The sequence below is a fragment of the Corvus kubaryi genome, unplaced genomic scaffold (assembly GCF_017639235.1).
Source record: "Corvus kubaryi isolate FWS band 111438036 unplaced genomic scaffold, C.kubaryi_AGA036_p1.0 37398, whole genome shotgun sequence".
In the NCBI taxonomy this organism is placed as follows: Eukaryota; Metazoa; Chordata; class Aves; order Passeriformes; family Corvidae; genus Corvus; species Corvus kubaryi.
In genome coordinates, this window is record NW_024581137.1 from 22,449,894 (window position 1) to 22,466,085 (window position 16,192).

General features: G+C 35.0%; 1 protein-coding gene across 3 annotated transcripts in view; it reads right to left on the minus strand.

Moving 5' to 3' along the window:
• The window catches only part of KCNH8 (potassium voltage-gated channel subfamily H member 8), a 175,596-nt gene that overhangs the window by 66,354 nt on the left and 93,050 nt on the right, over positions 1-16,192 (minus strand). For 2 of the 3 annotated variants that reach the window (XM_042043884.1, XM_042043883.1), the window contains exons 6-8: positions 6,585-6,742; positions 4,881-4,922; positions 1,235-1,442 (exon numbers count right to left, since the gene is read on the minus strand). In XM_042043884.1, the coding sequence (XP_041899818.1) occupies positions 1,235-1,442; positions 4,881-4,922; positions 6,585-6,742 (408 nt within the window). The remainder of the gene's footprint in view (positions 1-1,234; positions 1,443-4,880; positions 4,923-6,584; positions 6,743-16,192) is intronic. The other variant, XM_042043885.1, reaches the window with a different exon arrangement.

The following is a 16,192-nucleotide window of genomic DNA, read 5'->3' on the forward strand; positions in this document are numbered from 1 at the left end:
TGCGGCCTACATAAGCTGATAAAGTGCCTTAAGAGCTACTTCCCACCAGAGAGACATTATTATTATTACTATTATTATTATTACTATTATTATTATTATTATATGGATTTGTTTCTCTGTTAGTGGTATTGGACCAATTTTTGCACAGTGGGCTTTCTTTGTGTATTCTCCTCTAGAGCTGCAGACTTTTCTTTCAGACATTTGCTCTCTATAAGGAGTTCAGCAGCAGGTCACAGACCTGGTTTACAAATGAAAAGATAAATAAACAACCATCTTAGAAGAAGAAGAAGACTCCGCAAATCTTTAAGTAACCTATTGAAAAACTAGAAACACATATTTCTTGGACTTTATTCTTTTTCTCTTCCTGACCCAGTATCCTCCCTTCTCTGAGGTCAAGCACCTTTAGTATGACTATAATTTTTCCCTCAGATTTATCATTATTAGATGATATTTAGAGAGATGATAACAGGGTTAAGAGAAAAGAAATAAAGGAGATAAGAATCAGGCAATCTGCAGTCTGAATGCATATCACTGAGCCTTTGGTCACAGGTGTTTGCATTATTTCCCCCACACCAAATATTTTTTCTCTTGGGAAACTGCCTCACCTTTAGATAAACTTCATTTATGGAAGATGTTTCACTACAAAAAATGAAATGCTTAAAATCTAGAGCTAATCTGGAACACTCAATTAAATCAGAATGAATGCTGGAGTAGAAACTAAACATTGGACCAAAACTGAACATTCCATTGATAAACAGTCAATCAAAGCCTGAAAATCCCCTAAACAATAATTCCAAAGGGAGTTTTTAACCTGAAGACATTTCAGGGCCTATCTGTTTCAATGTACAGGAAAAAATCAGCACATTTGAGGGAATGTTTTTGTTGATGAATTTTCCTAATTTGCAAAACCAGGATGAGTTTTCTCATTTATGCTTTTACACGGTCTGTCTAGCCATTTCCTATACAGATCCTGAATTTTCCAAACTTTGAATCTCTCTTAAAAATCTCAAATTCTTTTCTATTTTTTTCCAATTGATTTTTATTTTAACCTTTTTCAGATTGACCTGAAATTCAGAGTGCCAAACTCTTCCTTTTCTCTACAAACAGCACTAAACAATGGCATAAGATTGAACAAAACCTGAAATATTGAGTGACTTCTACACGTACTTTTATATATTTACATACATTTATGAATATATACACGTGTATGTATACATAGGAAGGAAGAACTTACCTATGTCCCAAGTAAGTGGGTTATTCTGTTCCATCTCCCTTTTCCCTATGACATACCAGATGCAGGCCATCCAGTGAGCAAGCAAGGCAAACATGGACATGAGAAGTGTGAGAACGATTGTGCTGTGCTGGGAGTAACGATCCAGCTTCTGAAGGAGACGCAAGAGGCGCAGCAGCCGCACTGTTTTTAGAAGGTGGACAAGGGAAACCTAGGAAAACAGGGAGAGAAAACCAATTGTCAGAAGCGAAACAACTTGCCAGCAGCTTTCTTCTATCACACAGTTCTCTTTTTTCAATGAAAGGATATTCTAAATCTCTGTGAAATTTTGTGCGGTCTTCATTCAGCTGCATAGCTGACTAGACTGAATCTTAAGACAGCAGAGAATAGAAAAGAAGATGCTTTAAAAAAAAGTGTTATATTTTGATGCGTAAATACATAATTATTATTTCTGATTTAAATCAAACAAACTTGAAATACTAGGCCTTTCATGTTGGTTTTTTTTCATGCAGTCTCCTTTCAGATTCAGCTTAAAAATTTGTGTTTGGGAAAAATGGGTTCTTCCCAGCTCTAGAAGAGAAATACAATTGTCAAACTGACCAATGTTCATCTGACCACAATATGAAACCACAAAATATATATCTCCAAACACACGATGATTTTCAGCTTCAGCTAACAGTACACCTAATTTAACTGTCTAGGAGATGAAACCAGTTTATAATTTAGCATGGAAGAGGCAATAACGATGGCAGATATTTTGCAGAACAATAAAGCAGAGAAGTCAGAGAAGGCTCAGATTTGTTCTTGAGATTTAAACCTGTGTTCAGGGACATGGGCATATTTTACTGCTCTGTACTAAGTAGTAGTCCCAAAAAGCTTTCATTAAAACTTCTAATACTGCTTCTTAAATTCCTTAACTAAAATATTATTGCCTTTCAAGTTTGTGTAGCAAAAGCAGCACCTAATCTATTCAGCACCCTAAGTATACTTCGGTTTACGAACTATATGGCTCTGGCCTTAGAGGAGTCCCAGCATAAAGGGAGCAGTCTCTGGATGACCCCATACCCTCCAGAGCATCCTGCAGCCTACATCCATACCATAGTGTGAGCAGCCCACAGTTTTGCTGGGATGTACTTGGCTCATGTTTCAGCTGTTGGGCAGAGTTAGCCAACAACATACAGATTAGGATCCAAATACTTTTAATGTGTTTGTCTAAGATTAAATAGACATAATTTTCATTAACAGTAAGCTTTTCTTTTCTTCCCTCATTAATGAGACAGTAGGATTAATGCCTGGTTGATACAGGATACCCACATCAGCTGGAAAAGAAACATCAGGCTTGACGTGTCTTGCCACAGCACTCCCAGAGCACAGTAATGAGCTCTCTCAAAAGCAAGTCTAAAAACACAGCCCAATCAATATCCTTTTGCTTTTGCTAATCCAGAATATCCTAAAGTTCAGCCTTTCTGTTTCTTTTACCAAAGCTAATAATTTGAACTCTAAAATTTATAGGTGTGCCTTTACTAACAGCCAGATCTGAGGTGACTGATAAATTCTGTAACATCAAGTGTTTTTGATTTGTTCAAAGACTTAACAACTCATTTATTTTATTCCAGTCTCAGGAATTAAGTAGGTGGGAAACCTGTAAAGAAGACAATAAGAAATCTACAAGCATCATATTTTTTTTGTCAGTACAGTTTTTGGTACTGCATAAGTAATTCTCCCATGAGCCCCTTCAAACAGCAATATTTGCAGCCCATTATTTAATGTGGTTTTTTTTCTCACGAACCTTTAAATTATTTGTCATGTACATAGTAAGGAAAAAAAGAAAATCAACAAAAATATGACATTTTTTCAATATATGTTGTTAAAATAAGATCTGACATTTGAGCACACAAACATTTACAAGGTCATTTCTTGCATTTCTTTTCCTCATCTTATGTCATTCTCCATCTACAGTGTCAGGGAATTAGTTATGTCTGTGACCTTAAGCCCAAGAATATCTGCAAGTCTAGGGCAGAAGGCTGCAAAATATTTGGAGCAATTGCCATGTTTATATTACTACAATCATATAACTTTAATTTATAATTATTCTACAACTGCCATGAAACTATATCACCTGCCTCTGTTTCAGTGGTAATTCATTTCCCAAAGTCTCCTTTCCTTCTCTCTCATCAGCTTGTTTGAACCAAGCACAGTTCTGTTGCACTTATAACATAAATGGGTCCCTATTCACGACTGACTCTTCAAGGTGTTGTAGTAACATATGAACATTTGTATAATGATTTTGTATATAATGATTGTATATGTGCTATGGCCTACACATTGGAGCCTTCATCTTCCCATGGGAGCCTATGTTCTAAAACATCACAGTTAAATAATGATAACCTTGGTGAAATTATTTTTTCTTTGTTTTAGATTCCTGCAAAAAAGAAATTTCAAAAGGACTGTTAAAATTGTATGTGCGCCCTGCCAGTTATCAGTCTGGCCTAAATTCTGACCATTTCTTTTAAGCTACAGATATAAAGACAGTGAATCATATATCATAAAACTCTTTTTAATGTGGAGGCATGTTTAATTTTAAGGCCTAAGGACTGCCCCATTTCAAAATGATTCCTGCATAAATTTGGACACAGATGTAATTAATCATGTATTATTGCACTGAATTTTCTCATTAGTCATGCCAAACGCTCTTCTGGTATTGTGCCCAATATGTCATTGGAAGATCTAAAATGCCATCAGGCAGCTTCTTTTTCTATGTCACAAATTTAGGAAGACAAAATAAGGAGTCAGCACTCATACTTGTGCCTGCACAGATTTTTGTTTGCCCACAGATATAAAATCATCAAAATTTTCCATTTTGTTAATCATTTTAGACTAGCTGTGTTAACCTTTTTCTGTCAAAAGGACATGGACAAAATTTTATCTAACACAATCAGCATAGTCCTGAGAAGTACTGACAAAAAATAAAGTTGCTACAAACCAGTGATGGAATTCTCTGCTTGGAAGAATCATCTCCTACATAAAAAATAAATTAATGAAGAAACAGGATAAGTTTTAAGAAATTACTAGTGTGAGAGATTTTTAATAATTTTTTGTCCACCTGGTTAGTCGATTTTCCTCAAAAAATGATACTCTTGTTCTGTAACCATGGATAGCTACTCAGAAAGGAGCAATTCAATCATTATAACTAGTGCTTAATGGCCTGGTTTTTAAGGCAACATTTGAAACCATATTTCCCCAAATTAAGGGATCCTTTTTGTCAGATGAACACAAGGATCGAAGGAGAAGGGCATGAACTGAGGATAGGCAGGAATGTGCCTGTGGTCTCAGATCTCCAAAGAGTCCCTGATTTTAATGGGAGGGCAGAATCCAGGTAAGGTGTAAAGGCAGTAGAGCCCACTCATACAGTTTCACTTTTGTTTCTTTTGAAATATATACAAAGATAGCAAAAGACTCCACAGCATTTACATGCACTCTGGCTCCATCAGTCTCCAACTGGGGTATGACATATATGTGCCATACATACACAGGTATGTATGGCACTATACCTATAGCTTGCAGAATTTAGAGCGTGCCTAAAGGTTTGGCCTTTGTGCCAGGGCCTGAACAGCAAAGGAGTGAGATGCTCCCTGATGCCCCTTCTCACCGTTCTGTTGAGGCAACATCTGAAAGTTGATGAAGTGAAAATCTGAGAACAGATATGAGGAAATGGCTTATTAAATCATGAAGTCTGAAAACAGTATAATGTGATTAGCACCTCCCCCCGTTCTTGAAGCAGTTGATAAATCATTGTTATCTTGAGGATTATATTAAGAGTTGCCAAGTCTTGTCATGATAGGAGATATGATATAGTAAGGCACTGTGTTCCCATTAAAGAATCATACAGAGGTCTTATTAAGGGAAAAGTTTTAAAAGTAGGACAGGAGATGTGCATTAATCATATTATAGTAGCATTTTGCATATCGTGATATTTTAACTGTAAAAATAATCATTAGATAGTACTTTCTTTTCCAGAATAAAGTATGGAAAGCGTATCAGTCCTTCCAGTGGGGTGGAAGAAAATGTTGTTGTTTTCAGTTTTTTTAAATTTTCTTTTTGAAAGAGAAGATAAACCTGGTGCTTTTAACGAAAAAGTATTAATGGAAATTAAACCAACAGCATTATTCTGGCTGTTTGGTTTGAATGTAAAGGATAAACTGAGATAGTAATGTATTTAAATAGATTACTCACCTTTTATAAAAAACCAGTGAACAATGTGAAACTATTAACTACCAGGTTTCAAAAGTTACTGCACTAGCAGCATTACATTGATGGTTCTTTATGTAGTAAATGGCATGAAAAGGGAGTTCATTGAAGGAAATGGAACTAAATGATAAGATCAAACATCATACCTTACATGGGATCCTTCCTGACTAGTGTTATTCTATGCTGGCTTTTTTTCTGGTATGTGTCTATCCTATAATCTCTGTACTTGTCTGTAACTCACTTTTAATGAAATTGAGATTGAGTGCATCTGTTTACGAAAGATCAGAATTCTGGGAATTAGAAAGTGGACAGCTAAAAACCTTAGTCTCTTATGGCAAAAGTCCACAAAATTAAGAAACCTCTGCCGACATTTTTTTCAAAAACTGAACTTTCTGATTCAGAAGGGCAGGAGGTGTTTATATGTTTTTTGGGGGGGGGGATTGTTTGCTTGTTTGTTTGTTGCAATTTTGCTTAATAGATCCTTACTCTACAAAATCTAATAGGGCTAGCAGAATAAAAACCTTTGTCTTAGCATAAGTAAGCCAACACAAATGTAACCCATCATAATTGTGACATCACCTGACATTAGAACAAACATTTTTCAAAGCAGATTAAGCCTTTTGACATTACATTCCTAAAAAAAATGAGTTAAAACCAAAGTCAATGACAATTTTAAGCAATACAAGTTAGAACACACAAAAAATTAGCAGTCATTTTTTCACTAAAATTCCCAGAAGTAAAGAGAAAGACGATTCCTGGCTAAATAAACATGCTGACTGTAAAAATGATTTACTTTACCCCAGTAAAAATTTATGAGTCTTGAAAAATGAAGGACTGAATTTATACATCATAAGAGAGAAAAGCCATAGCAAACTGTATTTGAGTACAATAATTAGACATGAAGTTAACATAGATGCAACTGTTAACAAAGCAAAGATAATCTAATTTAAAAATTGGTACATCCAGTGTGAAAATACACCACAAAACTGTAAAAGACACCAAGGTATTTTAGTTAATTCAGTTTTAGTCTCCAGGTCTGGGAAAAAAAAACCCACATCAACAAGCTCTTCTTGAAAAAAGATTAAGAAGACAGGTTAGTACTTACCACAGTGACGTTGAAAGCATAAAGAAGATCAAAAGGAAGTGCAGCAATTAAATCAATGATAAACCATGTAGTCACATAGTGGATGCAAATAGATCTTGCTTCAAATATCACTTGGCCAGACTTGCTGACATATGTTGTTCGGAAATTTAAAATAATATCTGCTTGACAAAGAATGAACAGAATCAGAGACAGCGATTTCCTGATTCCTGGGCATAACACCAGGAATTCAGCATAATACTGATTGGTCTTTTCCTGCATCATAAATACCAGGTGAATAATCTAATACAGAAACACAAAAAACCATAGTGGTAAGAGATGCACATACATGGAGTTAAACCAGTTAATGCATTATTCTTTTCAAGGAGTAAACAGAATGTCTAAAACATTTATAACTCACTGATTCACAAGGGAGCTTGAATTAAAAAAAAAAGTCCACACACACAGATTTTAAACTGTACCAAATATTGGTATTTTTCTAAATGAAAAAGTAAGGGCATTATTTTTGTTCATAAACATTTTTACATTAATTTTCAAATAAAAAAATCATTAATTCTTTTATTTAAAAGGTGTCATTTAAGCTATTTTAGTGATAACAGCTCAGCACAGATGACAAATGTCATCCTGAAGGATAACCACTTGTTTATCAACTGAAAAGTGCTGAACACACTTGAACAAAAGGCTTTTTGTGCTATGGTGGAGATTGCAAAAGTGGTATGAATTGCTTGGTGACTTGTGCGTTTTGTATGTTCCCATCTAACATTCCAGGATGCGTGTCTTTCAATATGAGATATAGTTTTGACATGTCTTGCCAAAACACATCAGCACTCGAAGAAAAGCTCAGATCTTGACAACAGAGTCTCAATTATTTTCATGTCCTACAAGACGAAGACTGTAATCTGTCCCCAAGCGATGCACCCTGTTTCTACTAACATTAGTGAGAACTACTTGTGTAACTTCTACAGTGTCAGAAGAGAGTGCAGCCAACCATTAAGGCTGGTGTTTTATAGCGAAATAGCTTTAGGGGGAAAAAAAGATTAATTTGCATTTCTGTCTGGTAGTTCTTTAGGTAGGCTACACTAAGACTGTGTAAAGTATGATCTTTCCTTCAAGCCTGCTAACCATACTATGCAAGAAGACAGGAAACAATTTCCCCCCACCCACCACTGAGGGCAAAGAGAAGAAGAAGAGAGATTCGGCCCACAGAGAAAATCATGTTGGACCATTCCTTTGGGGTATCAGAAAATACTCCTTTAGGATAAATTTTGATCAAATCCCAAGTTCTAATGTCGCGGGTCTGGAAAATAATTATTTGCCAGGTTTCACTAGAAGAAAATTTTTATGCTGTCTTCTGCAGTTTGCAGCTAGACAGTCTGCTATGATCATTTGTCAAACTGGTTAACCTGTATATTGCTAGGAGTAAGCCTAGGGTATTTCTAACAGTTCGACTTCGGCCACTCCCTCCCTTTGACCCAGTACAGTCAAGTCTCCTAAATAAATGAAATCTTTGAGGAATTTCTCATTGTTTTGGCACAGTGTTGATCATGTACTTTTTTTTTAGTATTTGGTGCAAAACCTTAACACAAAGTGACCTAGAAACATATCAGAGGCTATCTGGTTCCACTGACTGAGGTTTTGCAGGTTTATGGTTTAAGAACTACTGTTTTCATTCAACGAAGTACTCAGGCTGAACAGAATATATAAGTAAAGTCAGAGACATAATAATTTTAGATTACTTCATGTAGTAGTCTCAGCTAGCCCTGCCTTCCTAAAGCTACAAAAATGTTATGAAATTTCCAATAATACAATTAATATGGGAAAAGAGCATAATTTTATATGGTCCATAATAAGCAATGGGGTCAGTTCAACTCCACAGGTACTTTGTAGAGACTGTTGGTTATTAGCCACATTTCCAGATCAGTATGGCAGCACCAGTCACATAAAGAACACCTTCATGCAGATTTGTTTGATAGAGGTAAGAAAGAAAGATAAAGATATTTACATCACTAATATTTTGATACTTCTCATTCTCATATGTCTCAGAAACCCCAAAGTGCAGTTATCAAAGTCAGAAAAAGTATTTGCTTATTTATTGCACATTAGCATTTGTGAAACAACTAAAGCTTTAACAGAAAAGGAGATAAAGTCTTGCTTTAAATTTAAGACATCCAGTACAGCAAAGGCTTATCAATGTGCATATGCAATTCACTGTTCAAGTTTGAAGAGATTAGGGGTTTTCTCCACTGCACCCTTTTCTGCCTTCCTATCAAAGCAATTTAGGACAACAGCCCCAGATAATAGCTATATACAAAAAAAAAAAAGTGAATAGGAAATGGTAAGTGCTTCTTTCTGCATCCAGCTTATTAGATAAAAGTCCAGAGGGCAGGAAGTAAGTGTGATCCATCTTGTATTTCTTGACAACTTTCTGAGCTATAGTTGGGTGTAAACAGTTTCTTCATCTGGGCAATCTTATTTACAACTTAACTGCTGTGCTAAAGTACTTGCTGAGAAATTTGTAAAGAAAAAACCAAAAAACACAACTGCTGAGGCAAAAACCATCTAACAGCACAACAAAATCTTTAACACAAGTTTAGAAATGACCATTTTTCTGAGGTACTGTGTCATTTCTAGGAATTATATATTCCACACTTTTTTGGGATTTCTGTTTAAATAGTGGAAGATTTACTTCTTTTTTTTAAAAAAGTTTTCTTATTACTAATAATATCTTCTGAAAGTACTAATGCATTATTTAATATTTTAGAAATTGTTTGTTAATCATATTGTGCAGTAGCTTCTACGAACTGATGACAATTGAAATAACAATCTGAAATTCAAAACACAAATCAGTAATGTAAAGCTTTGGAGATTGCAGATAACTCTAGAGCATCAAAACCAATGGTTTTCTCTAGTGATGAGTTTGTTCCAAATACTCTGATATGAGGTGAGATTTAATCCTTTCCTACAACATGAAGAGCAACAATTTCAAGTTTATACCTGTAAACCAGGCAAGAGGGATGTTTAATCTCTGAGGTGATTCTTAAAGCGTGTATGAAGTGACTTCAATATATTTGGATAATTAGTGGGTCAACATTTTTCTACAAGAGATACATTTGAGTATACTACCTTTAAGTATTCCCTAACAACAAATTTCATCCTGTGCAAACTTCATATTTAAGCTATGTTTGACATGTTTGTTTCAGGCTGGGACAAGAACTGCAATCTCTCTTCATCTTTAGCACCTCTCATAACACAAAACCCAAACATTAATAATAAAGATTATTATTAAAGAAAAAGAATCTGAATTTACTTTATTAGATGTTTTTTCAATGCAAGATGGGAAAGCATCATTTTAAATGATCTTGTGAGCTACACAGCTGGTGTTATGTGCTCAGGAAGGCAGACTAGGGCATTTAAATAATATCTCTGACATGAGAAATGTCATTACAAAATTATCTAAAACTAAAGCAGCAGTAATAGCAGAAAACATCAAACTGATTAACTCATTACACCTGTTTTGAAGCACAGCACACACATATATAAACCACCATATTTTTCTTGATGTAGAGAGAGAGAAAAGAATGAAACCTCTTTATTCTTGTCTTCATTGGTTTCTTATTTTGTTACATAATTAAATTTCAGTTCAAATTAGACAGAAAAAAAGCCAGGACCCAAGTAAATTAAAGCTCAATATAAAGTCTAGACTATCCTATTGACTTTAAGAAAGATCCTTAAATAATGTTTAACTACAAGGCCTTTTTCCACAAGATTTTTACTATGTTTAGCACAGATGCATGTTGTTTTAACAAACACCAATGTGTCTCAAGCCAGTCATGATTTCCTCCTTCCCCAATCTTTTCTGTGCATACTGCCATGTGTGAACCTTGAGCAGTGTCAGTCTTCAAGCAGTGAGTTATTTTTCTTCCATTGAACACAAAGGTGAACTTGACCTGAAAGCACTCAACAGGGAGAGCCCAAGATCTCCAGTTTCAAGAGGCTTGGAACAAGGAATCACGTCACCCATGCACACTGTGTAGGAAAATGGGCTTCTGCTCCACACACCCTCTGATCACAGTTCCCTGCTGATGCAATTACTTTCTGCTTTCTGAGTCCTGTTCCTCTGAGTCCCCCTTCTTTCTATCCTGCAGACTGATCACATTTCCCTACAAACCCCCCACAACACAGACCAGGAGCCCTCTTAGGCAATAAATCCTTAAGATGCATGCAGAGATAATAAACAGTGAATTTGTGAAACCACAACTGTGATTTTTCTCCTGGTTGGATCCCATGGCTAACTAGCTCAATCTGTGTGGATTCTCTCAGTCTATTATTTCCACTACTGTTAAGGTATCCCTTAAAAAAAAAATCTTGTAAGGAATGTATCTCTAAAACTCATGCAAAGATACACTGAAAGATTAAGGAAAATGCATTTTTTATTTAAAAAAAGCCACCTTTTTTTTTTTTTTAGCCATGAAATGAATTTAAAATTGTTATCTAGATAGAGTTACAGTTCCTTATTTATTTATATATTTTGCTCCAATTAAGCTCTTAAACAGTATTCACAGCAGTAAACACCAGAACACTGGGACCATTATTACCCTAATGTCTTCCAAGTTTGTCATTATCATGGCTACATGGATCTGTGATATTTTCCTTCCAAATAACTGTAGCAAATAACATGATCTAACTGAAAAACTTTAAACAATTACTTTCCTTATTTGAGTTTTCTAATGGTTTTACTCACCTATTGGGGACTATTTTCTTTTTCACAAGCTTCCAGAGCAAAATCCATGCCCTAGTAATGCCTGACTCCTAAGAAAAGGCAACTTATTTCATAGTTGGGCATAAAAGAGCTGGGAAATCTCCAAGTCCATAGGGTTTTGAAAATGTCTGGTGACTTCTCTTGGATTAAAGCTGTGTATGACATGCTACATCCTTCACCAAGCTGTCCCTTTCTAGATTTCTCTTATGCAACACATTCATACACAGACACATTCACGCGGTGAATGGGATACAAACACCAATTCTAACCAGTGTTCAACAAAGGGGAAAAAATTACATTGAAAAAATGGAGGTTCTGCTGAGCACACAATGCAGATTGGTCTCCTAAATGATATAAAAGGAATAAAAGCCATAAACTGATAGTCATCAAGCTAACCTAACAATCCTGAAGATGTTTCCAATATAATAACCCTTGTACAACCTTAAAAGCACAATATTTGTTTTGTATAATCTCAATTTCTAATCCCTGTTAAAAAAAAATAGATATCTGGAGGCCAGCCATTTTACCCATAAACAGGATTTTTTTACCTGAAGCAGCTGATTTTCCTGTGACAGTATTTTTTTTCTCTCTTTAGGCTTGATTAAAAAATAAATTCTGCTGGGAATAAACATATGATCAAGTCATAGCAGAATAACAGTTCAGGATTAGTCAGGTGATTGAATAACTGCCCATGAGATACTCTTAAATTGCAGAAAATGCAATTTAATATACCTCAGTTTAACTGTCTTTCACTGGGAGCTAAATGAAATTGAAAAATCCTGTGCCTTAAGGGCAAGTAGCATACATACAAGCAGTGATGTTTTTTAGACTGCAGTCACTCAAACCTGTGCTTGAGAACTAGATGATTTTGGTATATTAACCCCATTGATTTTCAGAGCAGACAGTTTTCTACATTATCTCCCTCTTCTAGATGGTATGACTGACTCTTCTCTAATGTCTTTTATTTTTTTCACTTTCCTTTGTATGATTTTACACCGGTTGTCTTTAGCTAGTAATACTTTCCCCAGAGTTCAGACTCTTTCATTTATCTGACTGTTTTAACAAATTTTATTTAATGATACAAGGATAATGATGTTAGAATCTGGCCAGACAGTTTTTAAGAAAGTTTTCAGGAAAAATTAGTGCCGTATTTTTTGAACAACAATTTATCTATCCCTATATAAACTCCTATTTTCCTATTCTACTGCTGAGATAAAATAGATGTTACTAGTAAATTGCCTAGGAACAATTTATTCATAAGGAAGTGTGATTTTTCAGTACAGCATCTTCCTCCCAGACATCTATAATGACAATTAGCTTAATGATTTTCTTTCAGATGCTGACACGATCAGGCGAGGGAGCTGGAATTTGGTTTATATAGGAAAGAAAAATAATGCTCATCTAATACCATTGTGTAAGAACCTGAGCCATTCTGAAGTCAAATAAAGCTTATGAGAAAAAAAACACAACAGAGGTTGAGTCGTAATAAACCAAAATGTAGGTATTTTATATAATAATATGTAATATATAATAAAATAAATACTATATAAATAATATAATCAAAATAATTTCTAACTGCCTTGCAGCTGCTGGAGGAACTGCAATTTTTCTTCTTTTTTAGAAAGTTTTGTCAAATGGTGAACAGATATTAAGTGACAACCAATGTAAACTATAGAAAAATTGAAATGAAAGTCTAGACCTGTTTGAGAAAGAGAAAGAAATCACTGATATCCAGAACAAAGCAAAATAACAGTTTTAGGAAAGAAACGCTAATATGAAAATTTAGTTCGTTTGTAGTAAATAGTATCATGTCATTACAAGGGAAGCTAGTAATAATCTTGTGGGAAATCCAGATGTATTCAATGCATCCTTCTTATCCAATTTTGAAATGAAGCAGCAAAGCAAGGTTGTGTCATATCAGACGTTAAACTACAATCCAGCGTGCCCCAACAAAGAGTCAGCAGGTAGCAACATTTTAAAAACTAAACACCTAACAAGATGTCACTTCTGCAGGTTGATGAAAAAACCTCCAAAATAGAAATATGTATTTTACAAGCCATAAGTAAATAGCATTGTGGATTCTTTAATGTCTTTGAAGAAGAGTTGATGTCCTTCAGGAAAACACATTTTAGCCAAATGCTATTTATTTAACACACGTGTGTTAAATATGACATCTTCTATTTAAGACAACTAGATTGTAAAAATTTCTGGCTCTTGTCAGAATCTTTGTGAACTGAAAGGTCATATAAAACTACGTATAACTGAAGTCTCAGAGTATTGTGTTGATGTAGGTAACAGCGAGAAGGAAGAAGATGAACTGAATTTTATACAGATAGAATTTAAAGAAATTAAGTATCCCAAGATATACTGTCGAGGTCCTACTGGACTTGATATCTAAAATGGAATATCAAGACCCATCATTGTACTACCAGGATGGTGTTTTATTAAGTAGAAGAATTTGTTATCTTCTACTGCTTAAACAGAAAAAAAAAGGAATCTAATTGAGGAGCATGATCATTAGAGAAAATTATAGAAAAGGATTAGCTCTTAAGCAACTGTACATTTAAAAAGCTAAAAAATGGCTATCAAATATTCCTCTCCCTCCTATTTTTCTTTGGGTGCAACCCCAAGTATCACTTTCTCCTGGTCACTAGCACTTCAGAATATTGTGCAAGTAACCCCATTTAGTTTGTGTGGGCAGTCACAGAGTCTGAAAAATACATTTTAGAGCCACATTACACCTCCACTGAAAGAAGATCTTTTTTAGAAGTTCCGTGGCTTTAGCTGGATGACTAGAATTCAGATGAACAACAGGAACATGGTTAAAAGCTGCAAATTCTTAAAATCTTTACCATCTATACGCATGATATTATGTAACATGATGGACTTCTGAATAAGAGATTTCTGCTAGCATGGAATAACTATAATTCAGAGGCTTTTTTCTGTTAAAGTCACCATTGAATACACTGAGCTGTTTTACCAGTCAAACTTCTCCAGTGAGAAGAGTTTATTTATGATTTGACACCGAGTTGCTTATCACTGTAGAGTACATGAGGAGTGGCGTGGTCCCCTGTCCTAAGGCAGTGCTATGATGTACGTTCTCAGCCTTGATTCATTCAAGTTTGTCAAATAAACTACATTTTCAGTGATTTTAATGGAAGAAAATCTATTTTCGGGTGTGACGGATCATAGCCGAACTGACTCCCAAAATCCATCTGTAACTGACAGGCTGATTTGCTCTTCCTTACTATTTGTTCTTACAGTGGAAAGTAATGTGATATTGAAGTCATAGCCAAGTGGAAATACTGTGTTACTTGGGTAAATTATCCATGAATATATAAAAAATGAAATCTGAAGGCATCTTTTGAATGGGTATTTTTATAACAAAAGTCAGTCCCTCCAGGAGAATGGCAGGGACAGTGATAACGCACTAACATGATATGTTCTATCAAACACCATATTTTGGCTGCTGTAGACATGAATGACCAGCACACTAATTTCAAGAGAGGGGGTTATTTCTTCTACCTGCTTCTCTGATCCTTAACCTTTGGGGTTCACCCTTTTAAGTTGCTTTCTTTGACAATGAGGGTGTTAAACTCTGATTAGTTAATCTCAGTCCCAGAGTAGTTGATACACCAGAAAATCATTAAATATCATGGCCATTATAATAACATACTAAACTGGCAAGGCCTTCTTATAAACTATGCTGTATCTTTTGAAAACAGACTCAATTCCTGAATATATTGAATAGCTAAAATATATTTTACTGACTTTTCTACAAAGGAAGATACAGACTTTGGAGTCTTGAAAGAAAAGCAAAGAACTTGAAATATTTCTGAAAAATGAGCTGTTAGCTCTTCTTTGAAAAGAAGCTAGTATGTGCAACTGCAGAAGTGTGAAAGTTTCTACATGGGCAATTTTCTTAATAGAACCTGCAGATATATGGCAGAAAGAAGCAACTCCAAAGAGTGGAGAAATATCAATCATATGATGTAATTTTTCACTAAATTCAACCTGTGTGAAGCAGACATAGTTGTTGGTATTTCATGAGCAGAGTTCACATTGCAGAAAACAATGCAAAGATCAAATCAGAAAAATATTCAGTGGGCAGTGGCATAACTGCTCCATTCGCCTACAAATTTTGACCAGTTCCAAGGGAAAACCTGAAATATTTTTCTCAGAACTTACCTCATTCAGTTTGGCAGCAATTCACATAGACAGTAGCCATAAATCATACAAAAGAAAGGAAAAAAGGACCACATGCTAATTCACAAAAAATATGGTAAACTATTAAGCATCACATAATTTCCTCGGAAATTACCCAGATTGTTAGTTAAAAGACTTTAATCTTTTTGAAAAATAACAACATTGTATTACCATTTTATTATAGGATAGTAAGTGAAAAATACAAATTTTGCCTGATTGTAGCTCTAATGAAGAGGAGTTAGTAGAGGAAATACAAATAAAATGTTCAGGGTGCCTCCATTACCATATCTTATCTGCATCTACCTGAGGATACAGAAATATTTCCATGAAATAATCACTTCTTGTGGCTAATGCTCATCTCCTTTTTGTCCAGGTTGATGTTTTTGTGCTTGGAAACAGCATCTTGTGTGCAGACAAGCATGTCTTATCCCTACAATTTATGCAAGGAAGGTTATTGGAAAGATGTTTAACATGCGGTCTTGCACACCTCCGTTTGATCCTTTGGGGGAGAATCTTTAGGAAACCTATTACTGCTTTTCAGCATAAATATTTTGCACTGTTTTTTCACATTACTAGGTAATCCATAGACCATGAATATTTTATTATGACCTTCTCTCTCAAATATTAGGTGTATCAACAACGTCAC